This window comes from Callorhinchus milii, unplaced genomic scaffold, assembly GCF_018977255.1.
Source record: "Callorhinchus milii isolate IMCB2004 unplaced genomic scaffold, IMCB_Cmil_1.0 Scaffold5, whole genome shotgun sequence".
NCBI classification, from domain to species: Eukaryota; Metazoa; Chordata; class Chondrichthyes; order Chimaeriformes; family Callorhinchidae; genus Callorhinchus; species Callorhinchus milii.
Genome location: NW_024704746.1, coordinates 47,252,892 through 47,277,076, shown reverse-complemented (window position 1 = coordinate 47,277,076; position 24,185 = coordinate 47,252,892). Strand labels below are relative to the sequence as shown.

Below are 24,185 nucleotides of genomic sequence, written 5' to 3'. Positions count from 1 at the left end.
ACTACAATGGGTGGCAAAGCAAACAGATCCCGGATTCTCAATTTCTATTACCTATATAGTACTATCCTTTCAATGGACCCATCCTGGGACGTCCTGCCAACTTGAAAGGTGCTATACAAATGTAATTTGTTGTTGTTGTAGTTGTCTCCTTTTTTGTTGGAGTTTAAGTAAAATTTAGAAAGGGTCGTTAATTTCCTTATATTTATGCATTATCCCAATATCATCATCCCAATAGTTTCTCCTACTCTTAAATCAATGTAATTACAGTAGTGCATTTAATTTTTACTGTTGTATTGAGACTAAAATACATATCACAGAATTATTGATTCCAGAGAAATAGGTTGCAATTCAATCTTGATGACATCAGATGGCATTCATAAACCCTCAGAGCAGCATTACCTGGACTCCTTGATTAAAATACAGCCTTACATCTTGCTCCTGACATCCCCCAATTATTTACGTAATTTAAGATCCAGTGGGTGCAAGTAGAAGTAATCCTATACAGCAATTCAAACAGATTGTACCAGAGGATCATCAAAAAGTCTCAACTTCTGTTCATTTACTTTGAACCGGCTCGTTGTATCACAGCGTAATGTGTAGATTTATAGTTCAGCTTAAGATGTGGTCTATTTAGGTTCAGATCTTCCACTGCTGTTTGGCTCTGGATTCGTTGCCATGAACTCCTTGTATATTGTGGTACAAGAATTGATAGGCCAAAGATGTATCTGAATAGTCACTGTCTTCTGCTAAATCAAGATTCACCAGCATTCTGTGTGAAGTATAGCACACCACTGCTTAACTCCATATTTAAATAATCCGTTCCAAAATAAATGCCTATCCTCATTCAGATTGAAAAAGTTGCACCCTTATTCCTTGGATTTAACATTGGACAAAAATCTGATTCAGATTCCATCCCTGAGTTCCCCTGATCGGTTTAGCTATCGATAACTGCAGATCTGAGCCCTGTGACTGATGGAACGTTCAGAGCTATAAACGTTTGCACTGACTTCCCATCACACAGAAGATACAATTCAAGATTCTGGTCCTCACTTTCAAAGCCCTTCATGGCCTTGCTTCCCCCTACCTCTGCGACCTTCTAACCCGCTACCAACCTGCCTGCTCCCTCTGCTCAGCGGACTCCGGCTTGCTTCACCTCCCCCGCCTCGCCATTGGCAGGCAGGCCTTCAACCACTCTGCTCCCACCCTCTGGAACTCCATCTCGCAGTCCCTCCACCTCGCCCCCTCCCTTGCCTCTTTCAAGACCCGTCTCAAGACCTTCCTCTTCGGCCATGCCATCGGTAAACCCTCCTTCACCCCCTGGCCCCCACCCTCCCTGATCCCAACCCCCAGCTTGGATCTGAATCACTGATTGTCCAGCACCTTGAGATGTCTTCCTGATCTGAAAGGCACTATACAAATGTAATTTTGTTGTTGTTATTGTCAAATACAGGAATTATTTAATTTATTGCTTTCCATCATCAAAACTTAAAAACAACAGCTAAAAAGAAAGGCACAGTATTTGTTTGATGCCATCAGAGACAAAAGTAATTGCTAGGTTTGAATCAGATTGACTAGGTTTGTGCACATAATACATTGCTTAGTTATGGTCTGAGGAGAGAGGATGTGGGATGACCTAAATCAGCCTTTGGATGTGTAAAGTCAATATTTCGAAATACTATTCAAAGAAATTCAGAGAATTGTTTTTTTAAATGTTCTGACATAAACCGTTTGAATCAGAGTGAAGAAGTGAGTTGGTAAATCAGTAATTATGGAGTAGAAACAGTTGTCTGGATTGTAACATGGAATGCTTTGCAATTTAGATTGAGGCAAAATACAAGGTGACTGAAAAGTCATGATACCATTACATTGTTTAATAAGTCTTAAAGACATTTTTTTTTAGTTAATAGGGTAGGTGAAAAATAAGACCTTTGGGTCACCCTGTATATAAAAGCAAACTGGATAAACATTTGAAAAGGATCGGAAACGAACCAGGAATTAGGATGACAAAGAATTACAAAGAACATGAAAATATGCAAACAGACCATTCCAGACCAACAGACCAACTAGTCCATCTCAGTATTTATACTCCATTTATCCTCATCCCCTCTTCTGTACTCCCAATATTCCCCTCTCCCTTGTATATGCATCAAATACGTCTTGAGTAATTGTCTCAAGTTAGCACCAGTTAGGCTCAATGGGTTGAATGTCCTCTTTTGAATCATAGAATCATAAAAATTCCAGCGCATCTGTAATATCTGTGATTCTTTGAAGAACGGTACATGGTTTAGATACTAGAGGGTTGTTAGTGCCTTACAGCTTTCCTCCAGCATGGCCATAAAGAAAAAAGTGACTATAGAAGAATATATTTTTCCAAGTTGCAAAAGATTTTGATGGCCATCTTTTGTTTTAAGATCTCTTGCAGCTGAATTAACACAGTGGAAATATATTCATTAACACTAAGTGCCAGCTGCAAGAAGGTACTAAGCCTAATCATGTGAGGAAATTGCAAAAAGCATCAATCGTGATGGTCTTTACCTTGGGAATGTTTTAGTGATCTTGATATTTCAACTGCAGGTGTTAATTTAACTCTCTCTCACCATCACCCGTGATTATTTTCAATTGGCTAAAAATGTAAGTGATATTTTGACCATAGATTGTAAAAATGATAGCGTTCACAGATTGCACAAATATTTGTGATGTCTTTCAGTCCAAACATGAAGACAGCTGAACTAATGCACGAGTGAATAGTATTGCCCATTTCATGGTAGTTGCTAGGTGGAAGGTGACAAATTTAGCATCTTCCATTCTTGCACTCAGAAACTGTCATCGAGATTATTGAAACTTGAATTATTTTGAAATGTTTTCATACAATTGAAAACGCCAATGCAAGTGAGACAGGGCAGTGGATTTATATCAGTCATTTAGAACACCAGTCTTTCAGATCTACCAGGATATAGGTTTAAGTCCAGACAAGACTTATAGATATACATCTCATCTTGCTACTGGTTGTAAGGATCCGACATAAAATTGGTTAGGACAGTCTCAACACATTTCCAAGAGGACTTGAGCCAGCACCACAAAAATACTTAATACTTGGCACCAATTGGCACAAAAATATCTGTTGTAGGAAAAGGAAAAGGGAGCTTTACTCTTTGCTTTCCATGTTATACCTGGAGGCGCAAGCACAATGGCTCCGGGATGCTACCCCATGTGAAGGGTGCTATATAAATGCAAGTTGTTGTTGTTGGTTAAATTTGCAGATGATACAAAGCTAATGTAGATTTTAGACTGGAAAGATGAACAGGATAGGTTTCAGGAGGACTTGAACATTCTTGGAAATTGGGCAGATTGATGGAGATGAAATGCATTGTAGAGAAATGCAAAGTGTTTCACACTGGGACAAAAATTCCAGGAAGGTACTATTAAATGGTAAGAAAATAATCTGTACAGAAAATGAAAAGGACGAGAGGACACGGCCTGTGATTGAAGGGGGGTAAATTCAGAACAAATCTGTGGAACCACTAATTCAGTGAGCGAGTACTAAACTTATGGAACAGGCTCCCTAGAGAGACAAAGGAAGCAGAAAATGTTGTTTGTTTCAAGCACAAATTAGATAGATTTCTGCTAGAAAATAATATCACAGGATATAGTATATAGTTTTTATAGTTATATGAAATGTCAAGCAACTACCAGGATGGTGGAAGGCAAACTAGATGGACCTTGTTCTTCTTTCGTCTAGCAAATCCTTTTGTTTTTATATCCTTTTAAGATATTGGCACTGGGTGACAATGACACATTCAGTTTTCTGGCTTTGATATCTCACCACGAGCTGAAGATTCTCTTCCAAGCATCCTCCTTCCTACTTAATGAAGAGTAGAAATGTAAAGTTGTACTCCATGATGCAGAATTCCACCAGACTTTGCTGCATAGCATTTCTTTTTTGCCTTGCCCTGTTTTCCAAGGGATCCTATTCTAAGACATTAGAATTTTGTGGCTGTTTTTCTAACAAACCGCATTTGCATTGCAGTGTTTTCTTTTATGTGGCAAAACTTGACTGGATATTTCCAAAGCCATTTTGATCCCCTGCGGCATATATTGTTTGTTCTATCTTGTGCTCTGTGCGTTTAAATTGTTCAGCTGACCTTCACTTGTCTTCGTCCTGCACAAGTTAGAAATGTTGGCTTTCAAACTAGTAATTTTCAGAGGAATTGTATTGGAGAAAATCTTACCATCAGCACACTCATAAACAAATACTATTCAAATCATCAATTTTAACCTTTATCTCATATTCATGCTTTTCTCAAAAAAAATGAAAGCTGGCCAATTCTTAACATAAAGACCCAACGTACCAACAACAAGGTGAGAGGAAACAGTGCAACGTTTTACCTAAACAATCCTTTTTTAAAAGGATTGCTGAGGGGAAGCTTGAGTGTGGTTTGAGGCCAAGTTTCATGTATAAGCAGGGCTCGAGGCCAGCACTGGCGTGGAGCCCAATGCCCCCAGCAGCATCCAGATCCAGCGTGGGGACCCGAGCCCCACCCACCGGTTGGAGCCAACGTGGAATTCGCCGCCTCGGCCATTGCTGACTTTCCTGGTCAACATCCAACCAGAGACCAGCTGCCGCATGACTTCACATCCGCCCGCCACCTTTGAATCCCTCTGCCTGGTCTCAATGGGGCTATAAGATTGTCCCCCTCTCCCCATGATGATCCACACCAGCGGGCTACCATGCCTCGCTGACACCGCCCCCAAACCCCCCCCCCCATTCCCTCTTAGTCTCGGCGTGCGCATTTTGGCTGCCGCCACCGACTTGAGCTGCTTCCCCAAAATACTTCCAGCCCCGTCCTCTGCCTTCCATTACTTCCGCTCGGTCCTTCTCCTACCGCCCTCCCCATCTCCTACCGTCCCATAGCCTCTCTCTTCTCCAGCCTGCAAATCCTCCGTCAGGCCCAACGTAGCAGATGCTGGCTGTCCAACAGCAGCAACTCTGACTGCCCTATTCTCCATTCTCGCCGCAAGGCCATTTGGGCCATGCACGGGGGCCAATCTCTCCTCCCTCATCCACATTCCGGCCCTCGCTGTCAGTCCTCCTCATCCTACCCCCCACATTCCGCCACCAACTATCCCCTCCGCACCAGCCTACAAAATGTCCGCTCCATCTTCAATAAAACACTCACCATCCAAGATCTCATTGTCGACAAAAACATTGACATTCTCGCCCTCACTGAAACCTGGATCACTCCAGGTGCCACCTTGACCCTAATAGAGGCCACACCACCCGGCTACACCTCCCATGATACCTGACGATCTAACCGCCGTGGTGGCGGTGTGGCTTTCATCTCCCAGCCCCCGCTCAGCCTATCCCTTTTTCACTTCTTTGAGCACCTTATCCTTTATCACTCCTCAAACCTTTCCCTCAAAATTCTCCTTATCTATTGGCCCCCAAGCCCTCCCCCACCTTCCTCCCCGACATCTCCATCCTCCTATCTTCCCTCTTCCTCTGCTCCAAACGTCTCCTCATCCTAGGTGACTGCAACCTTCACTTCACCCACCCCTGCTCTACCTCTGCTGACTTCTCCTCCCTTATCTCCTCCCTCAACCTCTCCCTCCACATCCACTCCTTCACCCATGACCCATCTCTGCTCTCAAACTACCGCCTCATCTCCAACCTCCCTTTCTTCTCCAAATTCCTGGAATGAGTTGCTGTCTCCCAGCTTTGCTCCTTCCTCATCCGTCACTCCCTTCATGAACCCCTCCATTCGGGTTTCTGTGCCACCCAAACACAGAAACAGCCCTGGTCAAAGAGACAAATGACATTCTGTCCATCTGCAACCAGGGCTCCCTCTGCGTCCTCGTCCTCCTTGACCTCTTTACTGCCTTTAACACCGTCGACCACTCTATCTTCATCCACCGCCTCTCTACTCACTTCAAACTTCATAGCTCTGACCGTAACTGGTTCAAATCGAATCTCTCACACTGCCTCCACTTCATCTCCATAAACGGTTTCCAAATGTATTTGGATGGCACAGAACTGTACCTCTCTGGCTCCATCCTGGACTCCTGAACTGCTTCCTGACAGAATGTCTGTCAGACATCAAGTCCTGGATGAGAGTTAAGTTATGCCTAGGTTCCGGACTGGCTCAGTGAGGTAGAGTGTGCATCCGTGGATGGTGATGCTGCCAGTGCCTGAGGTTTGGAGGCACTGATGGGAGCCAATCACTAAGGCCTCTGTCTTATTGATGTTCAGCTGTAGAAAGTTAGCTCTCGTCCAGGACTTGATGTCTGACAGACATTTTGTGGCCCTGGAGTCGAGGGTGGAGGCAGAGAGATAGAGTTGGGTGTCATCCGCATACATGTGGAAGTTGACCCAATGTTGCGGATGATGTTACCAAGAGGGAGCATGTGCAGGTTGAAAGGAGAGGACCAAGGACAGATAGATTCCAGAGGAACACCGTATGAAACAGTGCGGGGGCTGGAGGAAAATTTGTTTGCTGAGACAAAAATTAATATTACTATATATTGTAAGGTGGATTGACTGTATTTTGCGGGTGAAAAGTAGCAGCCAATTGTTCACAGCAGTGTCCCACAAACAGTCGTGGGTTGAGTGACCAAATTAGTATTATAATCATTTATTTTTGTGGAGAGAGATTACTACCCCAAATAAACAATCGACTAACATAGATATTTAGCTGTAAGTTCCTACTTACAGCTAAATATCTATGTAAACAGACTTGTGTGGAATAAGGAAACTTGCCTAGGGTTTCACCCCGTCCACATGTGATGCGAGTGCTGTATCCAATACATTATGGGACTCATTAGTTCGACTCCCAACCATTACCCTAACGCTCCCCAAGCCTTATTAATAATAATAATCCTTGCATTTGATACAGCGCCTTATCACATAGTTGAGACGTCTCAAAGCACTTCACAGGATACACTGTAAAGTGGATCGACTGTATTTTGTGGGTGAAACACAAATAAATAGCAAGAATTTTACATTTCACCCAACGATTCTCCTTTGGGGAGGGTAAGAGGGGTCTCCTTGGAGCTGAATGTCCCTGAAGTGAAATTGTTGGATATCGCATTGTCAGAATCGAGCCAGCCCTCTGTGCCAGTTTCTAGTCCGGTTCCTGAGCCAGACGGGTCCACAGTACTCCAGGGCACTGCTGATAACAGCACAGCCAGCCTGGCTCATGGTCAGCAGGACTTGAAAAGGTAGATCAGTCTCTGGGGGCAAGGAATCCTCCCACTCAGCTCCTATAAGCCCTAAATGGTAGGGTGGTCATAGCTGGAAAAGTAGCGAGAAAGCTTGCCAGACAGTGCTCTCAATGGCACTCTGTGAGCTTTATTAAATAGTTAAATGTGAGATTGTTATTTCCATCTTCTACCGTTCAGATGATGAACCAGGTGGCACGAGAGCTTGCCACGTACATTTCTACATGACAAGTCTCAGTCTTATCTGTATCAATGGGAGGAGAAAGAGAAGAGTAGAACAGAGGCTACAAATGATCCCAGACAGCCTCACAGAAGGCAAAACAGAACAGAGATCTGGGAGCAACTAACTTTCGTGCTTTCTTAACCTGGGAAGGTTAACTGGAGAAGACCAAATGAGAAGAACTTCAGCATAAAAACTAAAGATATCCACAAAATATTTTGGTATTGTTTAAAACAGGCTTTATCTCATTATCACAAAAATATGTGACATCACCCTCAGAAGGATGCTGGCCAAACAGAATGAGCTGGGGCAATCGAAGGTGGATGCACGAGCATATTGCAGCGTGCTGAAGCAATGGAAAATGTTTTGAATTCCTCTGCCCCTGTTTACCTGGAAATGCTATCAGTTATAGGCTACTGCGGCGGTGGCTATAATTGATGGTACTGTGGGACAGGTTTTGTTGATTGACCATCGATGCTGGCTATGCAGGCATGTGCCCTCGAGTGATAATGTTACTGCTTAGCAAAGACAAAAAGATCACTTCTCTAGCTTTTTATACTTGATTTTTTGTTTGCAACTTAGATAAGGTTAATAGAGCCTTAAAGAGGGATATCTATCATCAGTTCACTTTAACATCCTTTTGGTATCTTTTTGTCTTTTGATCCGTTTGATCCGTTTGAATGTTTTATTTAAAAAGAGAGCCGAAATGATGTTAGTAAAAGAAAGTGGCCTTTCTCCTAGTTTATGTTTACCATACTGGCTCCATTTATGCCACTCTTTGGATACTTTCATAAAACCCAACCTGAACCCGTATGAAAACAAACAGCCCATTCTCTTAATTTATTTTAAGGCAGAAGACCATTATTGCATTGAGCCCACTTCACTAAAAATTGTGGCCAGTCTTTTGGTTATGTCCAATTTATTTCAAGGTTTTAAAACTGCATGTTTCAGTAATGGCGTTGTTTGGTGTATTGTGACAAATAGCTACTGTTGAGAAGAGCCTTTTTAAACTGAGAATGTAATTGTCGGGTTGAGTTTTGTTAGGTTTTTTATGTGAAGTGGGATATCCCAGTTGGACATGACTGAGCTTTGAGGTTGGTGAGACTTCATAGAATTAACAAGTGCCAAAAATGAAACCTTGAGTAGAAGTGTAATGGTGGGAGGAGGAATGTTTGTTGTTTCAGTTATGATTGCACCCTTCATTGTTTTGAAGTAATTGTGTTTCTTTTTCATGTTGTCGTGCTCTGATGATGTTGCTGGCTTTGTACAGTGGGTGGGATGCACTGTGTCTGTTGTGATCTGGTTGTTGTCTTTCCTTATTTCTTCGGGTGTTTTTCTTTTGTGTGTTTCAATATTTTTCTGATCGTGTCAATAATTCAGCATTTTGATTCACTTTTATTTGCCTGCATTGCAAGTTGTTTCTTCCCTCTTTGCCTTGCTTTATTGGTGATCATCGTTGTGGTGGAAGCTCCCAGCTTTGCTTGTTGTAATGGTGACGGACACTTCTGCTAGGATGATTTCTCCACTTTGTAATGGCTTATCCTTTCCCTTTGTTTCCTCTTCAGAATGTCCAGTCACTTTTAGAACTGAACCAGAACCGCAGTAAACTGAAGCTATATATCGGACACCTCACATCTCTATGTCAGGATCGCGACTCACAGATTCTCCAAGGACTAACTCCACCCCCGGCATATGATCTCGACGATGATAGGGCAGCATGGGAGGAAGAGCTGCAGAAGATGAGCTCAGAACAGGTACGATTCTTTAAACCATGTTTCACTAAAGAGAGTACACTGTAGATTATCATGTCTTTGGTGCATCTCTGTTGTAGTAGCCCACAAAATCCCAAGCCCAATTGATGTCATCTTCCCAGAATATCCACTCTCCCATTACATTAGAATGGAGTTTCTCCCGGAGTCCTGGCCAACAATCCGCCAATAAAAAATAATTTGATATTCACTCCATGGCTGTTTGTGGGACATTGCTGTGCACAGCTTGACTGCCGTGTTTGCCCATAAAACATAGATTTGCTGCAATTTACAGTAAACCTTGTGTAGGGCTTTGGGACCTCCTTCCCTATTGTAAGAAGTATTATTTTTATTGCAGTATCGAAGCTGTTTCCTAAATGAGTCCCAAATCCTGGTCTTTTCTACCCTTTCTATCTATTGATTTTCCTCCAAGTGTCTAACCTACATTTTTCCTCCATAACCCCTGGTCCTGAGTAGAGGAGGGGAATATTTAGGGCAGACACGATGAAGTATTTCTTGGAGGAAAATACAACAAATATTGTAGTTCATATTTGTCGGGGTATATCTGCATATCTATACCTTAGTATGTTGTTGTATGTTTACTTTCTATTCCCAACTAAGCATCTTGTATACCTCTAGCGGTTTTCATCTGATTATCTCTTTTCAAGGCTGAAGAGACCTAGCTTATATCTCAAAGCTCTCAACACTGGAGATTATGCTTGTTGCACTCCTTTGCATTGTGACTATTGCCAAACAGAGCTCTTGTGTCAGTGGGAATCAGGATGGTAATTAAAATAGTGTTATTTTATGAATCGTTTTACTGCCAGGACTGTATGATGTGAGCTTCCGACAGGTGTAATGAAGACTGAAAAGTGTCCAATGTTTTTCTTGTCCCTGCATTTACACTCCCAACTTGTACAGCAGTTACCTCATTATCCCATTCAATGAGTTCTAAGCTGCCCAAGACACCAGTGGAAGGGGGTGGGAGGTGCTTCCCTGGACAGAAAAGAGGAGGAGCAAGGCAACTTCTGATGGTCAACTACGCACAAGACCACGAGGTTCAGAGGCCTTTGGTTCCATTTGATCTCATACTTCCAGAATAACCACCAACCATCCTTCCAGTGTAACATCAGGATTTTTTTTTAAGCACCTTTCTTTAAAAGTATCTGTCTTGAAATTGCCCTTTGCATTCATCAAAATTAGTGTTTCTGTTTTGCTGCCTTACCATATCTGAAATTATTATTCTGGATTCACTTTCTCAATCCCTTTTAAAATCTACTGTGCAGACTGGGGAGGCCTTTGAGCCTGGGAATAGAATATTACACTGGGAGATATTTTTCAAAAAAATGTTTGTTTTTATTATTGATTTTAACATTGTCTGGTAGAACTTTGTGGTCAATTGATGGAATATACATGGCAAAGGAAACATAATGTCAGATAGTTGATTCACATTTGTTTCTATTTCATTCATCAAATTCAGTCAGAAAAATCCTTTCTTTTTGGGGGGAAAGAAAATTGGTCAAATCAGCCATCCGGAAACAATTTTAACTCTTTTAATAAAGGGCAACATCATATCCACTCGCCTAGATTTTCACTGTATTTCATTAACCAAAAAAGCGAGGAATAAAATGACAATTTCTGCACATATATAATTTAATTGTATTCTTTGATAAGAATTTAACTTTTAGTGATTCCAAGAGAAATTCCATATCTATCACTGCATAGTTTCATTACCATGGCTATCTGTGTTGACTTGTAGAAACTTTTATCATGAGGGTAAGATGACAGTTTCCATATCAAAGAGCAGCAAATATTTCTTTCATGTTGTATTTCACATGTCATTTGCGTTTTCAGAGAATTGCATTAATATTTCATAAGGAAACAACTCCAGGTTCTTAGAATGTAGATTAACATTGCAAAAATCACATTGCTCAAGATATGAGTCGGCACAGTATTTTGCAATAGAAACCGAATTAATGCTTGGGTTTGCTTCTTTGGTCCAATATGCTGATTGCTCATCTATTGGTAAGTGCCCGTCAGAAAAAGAGCAAAAATCAGAGATAGAATTACTCCCCAGATCATAAATTTACTCAGTATTTACAGGATATGCACATCATTGACTTTACCATTGTGCTTTAGAGTGCTTAACTTCAAACTAGTTACTGAAGCTGTCACTTTGAGGTTTGTTAGCTTTCAGTATTCTGTAACCTGGCCATATTGTTAAAAAAAACATTGTTTTGCTGCCAAAAATAAGGAGACAACTTAGGAAGTCCTTAAATTGAGCTTAGACCAATTTTTGGAAAACATCTCCTTGATTGGTTCTAATATGGAAGCGGATTTGGATGGTGCTGTGTTCTTTTCTATAGTTGTGAATTCAGACTGTACACCAACAACAACTTGCATTTATATAGCCCCTTCATGCAGGATGGCGTTTCAGAGCACTTAACAGTGGCGGAGCCCGATGCCAAACCAGGGGGAGGGGGAAGGTGACCGTAGCCACGGTCGAAGAGGAAGGTCTTCAAGCGCGACCTGTAAATGGGGAGAGAGGGGGCAGGGTGAAGGGATTGAGGGAGAGAGTTCCACAGATTTGGGGCATTGTGGCTGAAAGCATGGCCACTGATGGTGGGGCAGAGGGTCTATGACAGTATGAAGTAAAAGTATTCTTTTCTCATTAGTTTCATTTTTTACATTTGTTTAACTTAAAAAGTAGAATTCTTTTTGTCCAAAATCATGGGTTTGATGTCTGATCATTTAATGCCATTTGATCACCAGACTAAATTCCTAGAAACAATCTGATTGTATACCTCTCTTCCTCTCCCGTTTAATGGTGTCCCTAATGGGTGACCAACTTCAGTTTGCACTCACATTGAAAGACTTTGCCTTTCAATCTCGCTGGATATTCTGGCAATCCTGTACACGTAGAGGATACGTGACAAACTGTTGTTTGTTGTGTCTACAGATGTGTTAATGCATGACAAGGATTGCTTTAGGCAAAAAAAACCACAGCGTAATTGCACTTGCAGGTCATGAAGCCTGTGTCACAAATGATTTGTTTTCCTATAAATCACTTCTGTTGGTTTGCAGCCGTGCTCTTGGTTTCATAACAATTGAGAACAGCAATAAGGTTCTTATTTCACAGGTGTAACGCCACAATGCCGAAGTAAACAACAATAACAAATTGCATTTATATGGCCGCTTTCACATCAGGAGGATGTCCCAAGGCCCTGGACAGTGACAGTTTTCACCCGAGCTGGGGTTTGGTTAAGAGAGGTGGAGGAGATGGGACATTAGCCGAAGGCACGATCAAAGAGCGAGGTTGGGAATGAGGCAGAGGGATGCCGGGATGGAGTTCCAGAGGGTAGAGGCAAAAAGGATGAAGGCCCACCTGCCGATCGTGGAGCGGGCAGGACCTGCCGAGCAGAGGGAGTGGAAAGGTTTGTAAAGTTTTAGAAGCTCACAGAGATGGGGAGGAGCAAGGCCGTGGAAGGCTTCAAAGGTCAGCACTGGGATCTGGAACTCGATCCTCTGGGGGCTGGGGAGCCAGTGAAGTCGGGTGAGGATGGGGGCGATCGGCTCACAGAGCTTAAATGTATGTCCTCCAGGCTACCTAAGTGCTTAGTGCAACTAATTATATGACTGCTCCTAAACTCTTGTTGCTCAACTTTATGAACCCTAGTAAAAGGTGGTGCCGCAAATAGCCTCAGCTGATTTTTCAGGTGTCCCTAGATTTTGAGAAAAATGCATTGAATTTGGCATTCTCACAGCCTCCCTCACACCCTCCCTGCTGCCCCGCCCTCTCCCTACTGCCCCTCCCTCTCCCTACTGCCCCTCCCTCTTCCTGCTGCCCCTCCCCTGCACCTCATTGCCGACCCTCCCCCTTCCTGCTGCCCCTCCCTCTCCCTGATGCCCCGCCCCCTGTACCTCACTGAGGAAAGATCAGAGTATATTTGCCAATGCATTGTGTGTACCTGATTTGCATACTGTTTGCATACAGTAAAGGAGGGTTAGAAAACCTCAGAAGCATTGCACCTAAAGGCGAGAGAGAAAATAGTGGGTTTCGAAAGTGGAGAAACCCACCCATCTGTGGATGAGAGGGAAGGCATTTGGGATTTTTGGATTTGATTGGGTGGCTGGATGGATATAATGCAGGAACCCAACACCCACCAAGCACAGCTTGCTGCTTCTGAACTCCACAAATCTGCTTGCTCCATGGCAACTGTCTTGCTTAACAAATCAGAAGAAAAGTTTCTGGTGCCTTTCATTTTGGGCAAGGGAGGGAACCACCTGAACACCCTTTCAAACTTCTTTTCCTTTCCATTGGAAGCCATATAAATGTTATAAAGAGATTATATATCACAGCCCACAGTTTGATAATTATAATATTCCCATTTAGCACGTTGATTCCAACATGAGTTCGTCTAGTCAGATTTTTCTGTGTATATTAAACATAAAATTAAAAATTTTAGAAATTAAAACTTGATTCATGTAGAATTATGGGTGCAAATCCATGTCTTACTACTTCATAATGCTACATATTGGAACACCAAAATAATTTGTCAAGGAGAGCTCCTCCCTTATTACCTTATTACTCTCTTCAAACTTCACCTTCTGCATTTTTATGTCACTGTCCAGATATCTATTTTCTTTTTTAAAAATGGCAGTTTTTTGATTATTCACTAACTTTCAAAGCCTTTTTAACTAATCCTTAATTTACTGCTGACATGTAACATTCAATAATGATTGACAGTTTCAATGCAAAGTGCAGCTCTGGTCTGTAAGCTGCAGCTCTATCCATGGTATCATGGAACCTGCCGGTTTAAATTCAAGTCCGTGCTGAGTTTGATGGTCTTAGCGGAGGTTGCATAGGGAACCTGGCTCAATTGGTAGTAATAATGATAATAATAATCCTTGCATTCGATATATCATGTCGTTGGGACATCTCAAAGTGTTTCACAGAATATATTATAAAGTGACTGGGCTGTGTATTTTGTGGGTGAAACGCAGCAGCCAATGCACACAGCAGTGTCCCACAAACAGTTGTGGATTGAGTGATTGAGTTGTAGATTTTTTTCTTCTAAGTATCTTGCCTCTAAATCAGAAGGTTATGGTATCAAGCCCCATGTTGAGACTTTGAGTTTATTGTCTGGCTTTAGGCTTACACTCCAATACCAGTGCTGGGGGCGTATAGCATTGTTGGAAATACCATCCTTTGGATGAGATGCTAAACCAAGGTCCCATCTGCCTTTTTGAGTAGAAATTATAGATCCCATGGCACTCTGAAAGAGAACAAAGTTTCTTCCAGTAACCTGGCTGTCCTGGCCAACAAACCCCAAATAAAATTGGTTCACTTCATGGCTGTTTGTGGAACTTTGCTGAACACAATTGGCTGTCACATTCACCTACAAATTATACAGTCACTACACTTTGCAGTAACTCCTGTGAAGCGCTTTAATACTTCCTCCCAATGTGAATTACATTATATCAAATGCAAGGATTATTATGTTGCTGAATTAATATACTGTAATAAAATAATCCATTGGAATTCATATGTAATCAGTTATCTACTAATCTGATCAAGTCCCAATATGGGTCTGACAGGTTGGCACCAGTTAAGCCTTAAAATGAAGCGCAATGCTTTTCACAGCAAGGGAACTTATCTTTGTTGCACAATGAAAGCAGCCAAGGCAGAGATCTGGCAGCAACATGGTTGGATGAGTTACGATGAATGCCATCGAGCAACTAACCTGGCAAATGACCTGATGCAATGACTGCCTGAGGGAAGGAAGACAACGGTTAACACATTTCAATAAAGTAAAGACTTGTAGATATCAATCCATTCATTTGTTAATTAGTACTCAGAGGCTGTCCTGTCGATAGATGCCTGGCAAAGACAGGATCAAGCTTGGCTGCGATACCTTTTGCAGTCAAATAACCTGTCAACATTCACTACCACTGTTGACATCAGAATAATGGTCACTTGTGGAAGCTAGAGCCTCAGGGAATGCTACATGTGACTGTGCAGAGGCAGGAGGAGAAGCAGATTTAATTTGAGTGATTAATCTGGCCTTGTCTTAAATCCCAACTTCCCCCATGGACTGATCACTAACTTTGCTCCCACATGTGTGATATGTCACTAAGTAGCACAGGTGGTTTCTGTACTTCTACTTTCAAAGTTGAATGTACAGAGGCCGGCTGAGAGAAACGGGGAAAGGGAGGAACGGATGGAGAATATAAATAAGAACCTAACGGGTTTGCCATGATGGTCTGACTGAGATAAATGTGTGTACTTATCCTATCTGTATGAATGTGGAGGATTAAACAAGACGTAAAACCTCCAGAGTAATAGGTAATTGACATTGTCAGCTGCATGGCATGAAACACATGGGAAACATTAATAAAAGTGCACAGAAGGAGAAGCTATTTGGTTGCACAAGGTTAAGTTTAACAGGAAGCAACCAGCCACTAACCTTTTTACAGGGCACTTGGTCCTTGTAAATGTTCTAGATTTATAAGAAAAAGTTTCATTTTTTTAAAAAGTCAGAAAAGGGACATATTAATTTTAAGTAAAATATTATAGAAGGTTTGTCGCTTGGCATCCTGAATCAGATGGGTTCACTTTGTTTTGCATTTTTGCAATCTGAAATTAAAAACAGGTAGATGTAGAAACAAGGGAGTGTTTCAGATGTTTATATTCCACAGAGAATCTTAAATCAGCATTACAAGATTTCCAGTTTTATTTTTTAGAATAATTTTAATCTTGGGTTATTTGCACCTCTAACTCAATTTTGTTGCCTGTTTCTATGCTTTGAGCCTGTTGTCAATTGTCCATAGTTCTGAGTTGAATGTGCACTACAAGTTTTGGCTCTTACCAACCTAAGCCTAATAAATTTGGAATTAGGTAAACAGGATGTATCCGTACACCATTCCAGATGAAGGAGATTTCTTTGCATATGTGGAATTCTGGCTGGTTTGGATATTCTTAAACATGGTGATGCGTTTCCTTGTATCAGATACCCAGTTGACCAAAATCAAGAATATTTTAAAAGCTTTCCTAATGTTGCCCAGCCTTTACACAATTGTGCTAATTCACCACTGTAGTAAATTTTTATGCTTCATGCAGTTTATTATGTTGTTCGTGGAATTCCATCACTTATCTTGACTTCACCACAGTTTACTGCAGATTAATATAGGGCTAATCTTAGGATGTACAAAATCACTCTCATTCTATTAGAAATCTTGATCCACACATTGCATTAAAATACATAGTCCATCTCATTTGAGTTTTAGCAGACCAGCATGCAGTTAAATCTTGTGTTAAATCAAATGGCTCCTCCATCATTAGTAAATTAAACATGCAGTATTACAAATGCTACAGGTTGATCAACATTCCAAACCCCCTTTTGCTTAAAACCTTAATTACTGTGCATTTCATTGTTGGTTCGCACAGAAGTACATTAGTAAAAAGAATATTGTTACAAATTATTCATATGAATATTAACTTTAGCCCACAAATAAGGCGAATGTCCTAAAAAGAGAGCTTGAAAGGTTATGCATGTGGGGCTGATGACTAGCAATTGAAGTTTAATACAGATAAATGCAAGGTACTGCATACAGGAAGTAATAGAAAACGCATGTACTTCATGAATAGGAAAGAGCTTGCCAAAGGCAAAACTGCAAGAGACGTAGGAATGTTAGTTGGCTCATCACTCATCATGTCAAAACAGTGTGAGGCAGCAGTAAACAAAAGCAGTTATGGTGCTGGGTTATATTGCCACATCAGCTTGGGTCAGATCCACAGAACTCATATTCTAGCTGTACAATGGCGACACGTGGAGTACTGCATACACTTCTGGTCGCCTCTACATAAAGCTCTGCAACCAGTGTAGAGGGGGTCTAAGAGAATTTGATTGGACAAGTTAGGGCTATTCAGTCTAGAAATTAGACGTTTTGGAGGGAACCTTATAGAAGTATATAAGCCTTTGAAAGGTTGGAGAAGGTTAAACCCAATACAATACGTTTGGATGTGCTGAGACACCAGAACAAGAGGGCACAGTTTAAGGTTGCAAAAGACAATTTTAGTTTCAGGAAATATTTCTTTATTTAGAGAGTAAACAATGTGTTTCTCCTGGACTCATTTAGAAACAGCTGCAATGAGAAGGTGGTAAGGTGGGTATTCTGGGAAGATGAGATCAAGTCAGCTGAAAAGTCTCTAAACTGATCTCAGGAAATATGTTGATTGTTCNTTTTTTTGAACAAACAAAGTGTACATATCCCCAAGTACGGTTATAAAAACTGGAAGCCACAAGTGTTACTCCTCAAATTTTAAACAGAAAATTGATTTTCATTTTAAAGCAGAAAAGCATTGTTGACTCTAGGGTAACAGAAGCTGTGAACATACATTTATGAGCAGGGTGTTTTAAATTATTTCTCTATTGGTGAGGGAACCATAAAAATGTATGTAATATCAGAGACAATGTTGTATTGGAAAGTTTAGAGAAAGAATGTACTGTGCAGTGTGAGTGCACTGTGGGCTCCGAGAAAGCTTGTAATTAAAACAAATTATTATTTTTAACGGAACTTGTACAAAGAAAACATGTGAGCAAATGTTCTGATAACACATCATAGGCTGAGAGTATTGTTGATTTATATATTTGATAACAAACGTCATATTAAAGTCTCGTTTAAAAATAATTTTATGTCGTTTCAAGGAACAGCCTTATTAAAGATTTCATATTCAATGTTTTCTGGATTTTAAACAAGCATCTAAATTAGAATAGCCAATGTGGTGATGAACTGGGCATCAGAACTTTTATTCTTGAAAATTATGCTCTTAACTCTTCTGCAAAAGTATTTTTGATGGGTGTAATAGATTCAGAGCACATCTATGTCATTGCCCTCCAAATATCCATTATCCATTCCCTACCAACCTGCCCGCTCCCTCCGTTTATCGGGCTGCGGCCTGCTCCATGTTTCCCGCCCGACCCGCCCTACCATCGGTGGCTGGGCTTTCAGCCTCTCTGCCCCCACACTCTGGAACTGCATCCCATGGTCCCTTCGCCTCACTTCCTCCCTTGCCTCCTTCAAGGTCGGTCTCAAGACCCTTCTCTTCGACCGTGCCTTTGGTCTCCCTCCCACCTCTATGTCTTCCCTCACCCCTACACATCACCTCCCCATGCTCGGGCCCAAACAACTGACCGTTCAGCTCTTTGGGACGTCCTCCCGACGTGAAAGGCACTCTATAAAATGTAATTTTGTTTTTTGTTGTTTAGTACAGTACTATTCATAACATTTTGGCTGTTCTAAATGGTTATCAATTTACTTAAGTGGTATACGCAGGAGCAAGGTTGATGGTTAACTGGTGCAAATTGTTAGACTGCCAGACTGTAGTTACAGTGTTGTATCCAGTTTTGGGAGGAATTTGGGGCCATAGAAAGGATGTAAAGGAAATCTACAAGAAAAATACTTGAGATTAATGATTTGTTCTTCGAGTAAAGGCTGGAGGAATTGGGCCTACTTCAATTGGAATAGAGACCTCATAAAGGTCTTTAAATTTATAAAGAGTTTTGGCAGGGAGAAATTATTTCTGCTAGTAAGTGAGTCAACGTCCAAAGGCCATCAATTTGAGATAGTTTCCAAGGTATCAAAGGGGGCTTAGGATTTTTCTTTACACAAAGAGTTGTCTGGATTTGCGATGATCTCAACAGAATTTATATATAAGCTTTCAAGAAGGAACTAGATAGAACTATAAAAAAGAATAATTTGTGGGGGGAATTGGGAGTAGACAAGTAAATTGAATAAATGGATTGCTCTTTCAAAGAGCCAGCACAGGCACAATTTGGTCTTCTTCTATCTGTGTAATCAAGTTTTATGGTTCTAATTGCCAGTTTTCCTCTCCCTTAAATAACACAACTTTTTATGACATTCACTTAATGCTGTATGATGAGACAAACTCATCACTGAGCCGCCAAACCAGAATATTGGTGATATTCTGCCTGCAATTGATCTGATCGCATGATGATAGAAAAGGACAAGAATTACATTGATGGGGGAAGGAGTGGGAGCCTTCCAAAGTTTAGCATGGCGGTAGCCTATAGGAACAAGTTATGTACATGTGTCAGTAAGAAAATGGGTGGAAGTCCACTATGGATTCATGGCTCTAATTCTTGCCTTTGATAGAGTAAGGTGCATTTATTAAGGTGCATTTTGTGTTTTATTTTAAAGCTGAGTGTTGAGCTGCAACAGTGTGAAAAAGAAAGTTCAGAGCTGCAGGACTACGCCAATGCCATCTTGCAGCAGATAGCGGACCACTGCCCTGACATCCTCGAACTGGTCGTCAATGCCTTGGAAGAATCCTCATGAGATCAACACTGAGCTAAGAAAATGAGCAAGTTTCCTGCAGTTTATTTTTTAGAATTTATATTCTTTTTCTTTAAGATCTACTAAAATGTGTCAGCACAATCATGTGGCACTTGCCACATCCATCTTCTGTGGAAATGTGGTAGAAATTAACAGGTTGAATCCTTCCAAAAGCTGATGTGGCAAAGTCCAGAAATTATGTAATTGTTATTTTTCAAAATTTGATACGATAGATTCTGAAACAAGTACCCAAACTGTGCATTTTATTGGAGCTGTGAGCAACCAGAATCCATATTATATTACACATTATGGGAACTTGTACCTCATGAACAAATTACAAGTTTCCATAATGTAATCATGAGAATAGAGTTCATGAGAACCAGTAAATTCTTAATGTACTGCATTTGATCTCCAATTGAAAATATTGTACCCCATGTTTGGCAAACTATAAACTTTAAGGACAGTCCATTTGGACCAACATTATAGCACACAAGTAGGGTAGCAGCTGATGTGGGCCAAGAACTATGTTACTAAATTAATCCATGGAGCACAAATTTCTTTCCCAAAGCTACAAAAGACTATAACAAGACAGTGACTATTACATAATAATAATCTATTTTATCTGTGCTATATGAAGACATTGAGGACAGCAACTGAGCTGAAGAACTGAAACTGCTGGTTTGTCTTTCACATATACTTACTTTCTCTCAATTCTCCAGTACAGGTTGTCGCTCATTACTAGTCACTGAAGGATTTTTCTACAAATACAATTTTTTTTATTTAAATTAAATAAAAATGAATATTAATGTTTAATGACAAATACTAGTAAGGATCTACAGTTGAAAACTCACTTCAGTCTTTATATAAATTGACAATCTCTGGTTCTACATTTTCTTACAAATTTGTTTTCTTCGTAAAAGATAAAACTACTTGTAGGATAAATTGAGTAGTGATGCAGTTTACACATCAAAAACAATACTTAAAGCATCTCACTGCCAACTCTGAGCTTGTCAGTCTCCCTCCACTCATTTGCAGAAAAAAATTAAGAAAATAAACTTATCACGGGTTTCTAAATCTACACCCAGGAAAATAAAATAAAAACAACAAATTGCATTTATGTTGCACCTTTCATGTCAGGAGGATGTCCCAAGACTCTATTCAGTTTGCACCCAAGTTGGTGGTTGGATTCAAGAGGGGTTGGGAGAAAGCGGTTTGGTAGTGGGAAGATGACCAAGGACACAGTAAAAGAGGAAGGTCTTGAGATGGATCTTGAAGGAGGCAAGGAAAGGGGTGAGTTGAAGGGACTCCAGGATGAAATTCCAGAGGGTGGGGGTAGAAAGGCTGAAGGTACTACTGCCGATGGTGGGTTAAACAGGAGTCCTGTAGCTCAGTGGTTAGAGCATTTGCTTTGCAAGTGAGAGACCTGAGTTCAATTCCAGGCAGGGTGAAACCTTGGGCAAGTTTCCTTACTCCACACGCCTAATAATAATCCCTCCAAAACCAAAAACAATAATAAATTGGTCATTTTCAATCTACGACGGTTTGTGGGACATTGCTGTGCGCAATTGGCTGCCGCGTTCGCCCACAAATATACAGTCAATTCACTTTACAGTGTGTTCTGTGAAGCGCTTTGGGACGTCCTCCCGACGTGAAACGCACTATATCAAATGCAAGGATTATTATTGGGGGCGTGAAGCAAGCTAAAAGGAGGGAATAGGCGTGTTGGTAAGGTTTTAGCAACTCACAGACGTAGGGTTTGGCAAGATCATAGAGGGCTTTAAAAGTGAGGCTTTAAAAGTGATAAAGGTTGTTCCCAACTACTAATCTTTTGCCACAAGATCCTTGTAAAATAAGTACAGTAGTTAGGAACATTTTTATCCCCTTCTCAAAATATCTACAAGGCAATAATTTGTTAATTGGAATGTTGCAAAAAAAAGTTTGTGCTACTTGGTTTTGCCGTGATTTATCGAGTATTACACAAGTCATTTAATGGTGACCAAAAACAGGTGAATAAGTTGCTATGAATGGGTGAGAGGAGGGGAGGAGGAAAAAGGCACAAACGGACAAAGAGCAAAAAGGGAACAGTGTCATATAAAAACATCTTAACAAATCTGACTGTCTAAATGGGTTCGGGGTACATTCAGTTAGAGGTTAGAAAACAGCTCAGTGCTAGGGGATCAATTTTATAAGCTGATAACCTATGAGATCTTTATTAAATGGGCAGTGATCCAGACTTTATATGGATTCTTACTCTTTTGGAACCACATTTTGAATCCGACAAAATTATTTGATCCAAATTATAAATATATACTGTCATTAATTTCCATTATTTCTGTTTATGTGGAAATTCTTCCAGGTTGTTTCTTCTCCATCGCTTGAGTCTTCCTCAGCAACAGACAGGGTTTACTACATCTTTTACATTTAATACCATAATGGCATTCCTGTGCAGGTAAAGCTCATTACTGTTGAAAAGCCTTGAAGTCTGATTTCCTTGCAGATGTGCTGAGTGTTACTGATCCTAGGTGTGATTTAGGACCAGTAACCACTGATGTGCCAGGCTCCTTGAACAAAGCAACATCATTTGAAAGGACCAGTAAAACCCATCACAAAAATTACCATGACCCGAATTTCACAAATTGCTGGCAATGAGAGTCTTTACAATAGATACTAAATCAAAGTGCATTAGGGAAGTTAAATCAGAAGCTAAGAGAATGCAAGTCAAAATCTTTCCACCTAGGATTATAGTTGGGACTAAGGTCAAGCACCTCGATAAGTGGGCACAATAAACATATTTTCCTAAGTATCTTTACAATATACAATGTGTCGTCACATTATCCTTCAAGACCTTTGGATGACATCTGTGTAAAATAGCTGCCAGATGTCTTTCTCTGCTGCTTTATTGTGAGTTGATAAGAGTATCTTAATACTCTACAAGAAGCACACCTGCCTCACAATAGGTTACAAATCTTGCCTTTTATTCTGTGGTAGCTTACATTCATGATGAGCTATTGAAAACAACCAATAGTTTTGAAAAAATACAATAAAGTTTATAGTTACCCATATTAAAATCGACACTGACATGGGATTACAGTTTACACTTACACTCCATTATCTCCAGTTCTTCTTAGGTAAACTCACAATTGTTTTTTACACTGGCCTCATAGTGCCAAAGACCAACTGTAGTTGATAAGGCAGACAAACTGCTTCCAGTCAATGTTGCTCTGAACTGGCCACAAGGAGATGCGCAAGAGCAGCCCACAAATCCCCTTCTGCAAGAGAGGACCTGACTTCAGCTTGCAAGGTTAGATAGTCCTCCGAATAGGAAGGAAGCGTTTCCTTTTACGGGAAAATAATGCTCTGCTCAGAGCCGTTGACACTTCATTATATCCTATGTGACAGAATGTTGTAGAAATTAACAAGACAATATATGCCCTACATCTTTTATTAGTGGTTCATTTAGAGACAGAGAGCTAACCTGTTCCAGATGCTGGCTCCTGCAGGTTGGAGGAGGGAACATGCTCCTAGGCAGAAGAGCCTCCTTTCCAATTACAGCTACACACACACACACCATTCAGAAAATTATATGTTGTAAACTATTCCAATCTCGCCTTCTCGCCCCCGCACAGAGTTATTGGGGAGACTATTTATTATTTGTTACTGATCTTCTCAGGGGATTTGACAGTAGAACTGTTATTGTTAGACATTTGAACACCAGCAATACCAGTGTTCAAGGACAATTATGTGAACTCTGCAGTTCTTTTTAATAACTCTAAAATTGTGGCTGGGTGTCACCTTGATGAAGTCGCTGTTTTAATTCAGAAGTACAAAAGGTAATAGGATCATTGGAACCAAGATTAGTTTCACTCAGATATATTACTGTAATGTATGAACATTGTTATGGAAAGCAAGATAGTCCACAGATTTACTTTCCATCACCAAAATGGCAGAATATAACCAATAAATACTATCCTACAGTTTTTCTAAAGATCTATATTTACTATGAGTATAAGGTTTTACCTTACTATCTTGTCTTTATATAACACTCAATCTTATGCATATTGAACAGGTAATGGGGTCGGGGTGAGGGAATGAGAGAGAATTGGGACAAGGAGGAAACAAGGAGGAAACTCATGTCAATGTCTGTGACACAATACAAGGGGTATTCCAACTCAACACTATCCACATTCAAAAAAATAAAGTTCATAAAATGATGGCTGACAGAAAGCAACACATTAAAGTTTGTGCCCTTTGTATTTGGAGTGTAGGGAAAGATGTTTTAATTGTAAAGATGTGATCAAGAATATAAGTGTTTATTTTATTTTAACTGTGTCATTCAAGGACTCTGCTCAGAACTTCTCCCCACACCCAGGAGATAGTGTATGAGGTTTGTGGTGAGGTCCAGAATAGAGTAGGTATTACGTAACTATTATGGGCCAAATAGTCTTTGCTTGTTCATGCTCGTTTATGTTCTTATTGTTGAGTTACAACATTATTTAAGGGCCATGTGCATGCACCCAGACAAGCACACCTCTGGTAGCCTTTACAAAAGTGACACTAGTAAATACAAAGGCATAAATTTATTTTTAAAAAAAGCCTTTCATGTAGCAAAATGATTTAATCTAAATATTAGCACAACTTGTGCATCA

At 40.6% G+C, this 24,185-nt stretch overlaps 1 protein-coding gene across 4 annotated transcripts in view; it reads left to right on the top strand.

Annotated features, from left to right (window-relative positions):
- erc1b (ELKS/RAB6-interacting/CAST family member 1b) overlaps window positions 1–20,253 on the top strand; it is a 432,645-nt gene extending 412,392 nt beyond the window's left edge. For 2 of the 4 annotated variants that reach the window (XM_007898509.2, XM_007898508.2), the window contains 2 exons: window positions 9,001–9,189; window positions 19,405–20,253. In XM_007898509.2, coding sequence (XP_007896700.2) covers window positions 9,001–9,189; window positions 19,405–19,542 — 327 coding nt within the window. In that variant the 3' untranslated portion in view covers window positions 19,543–20,253. Of the gene's footprint in view, window positions 1–9,000; window positions 9,190–19,404 lie in introns of those variants that run through there. The other 2 variants (XM_007898513.2, XM_007898511.2) reach the window with 1 other exon arrangement.
- The last annotated feature ends 3,932 nt before the right edge of the window (window positions 20,254–24,185 follow it).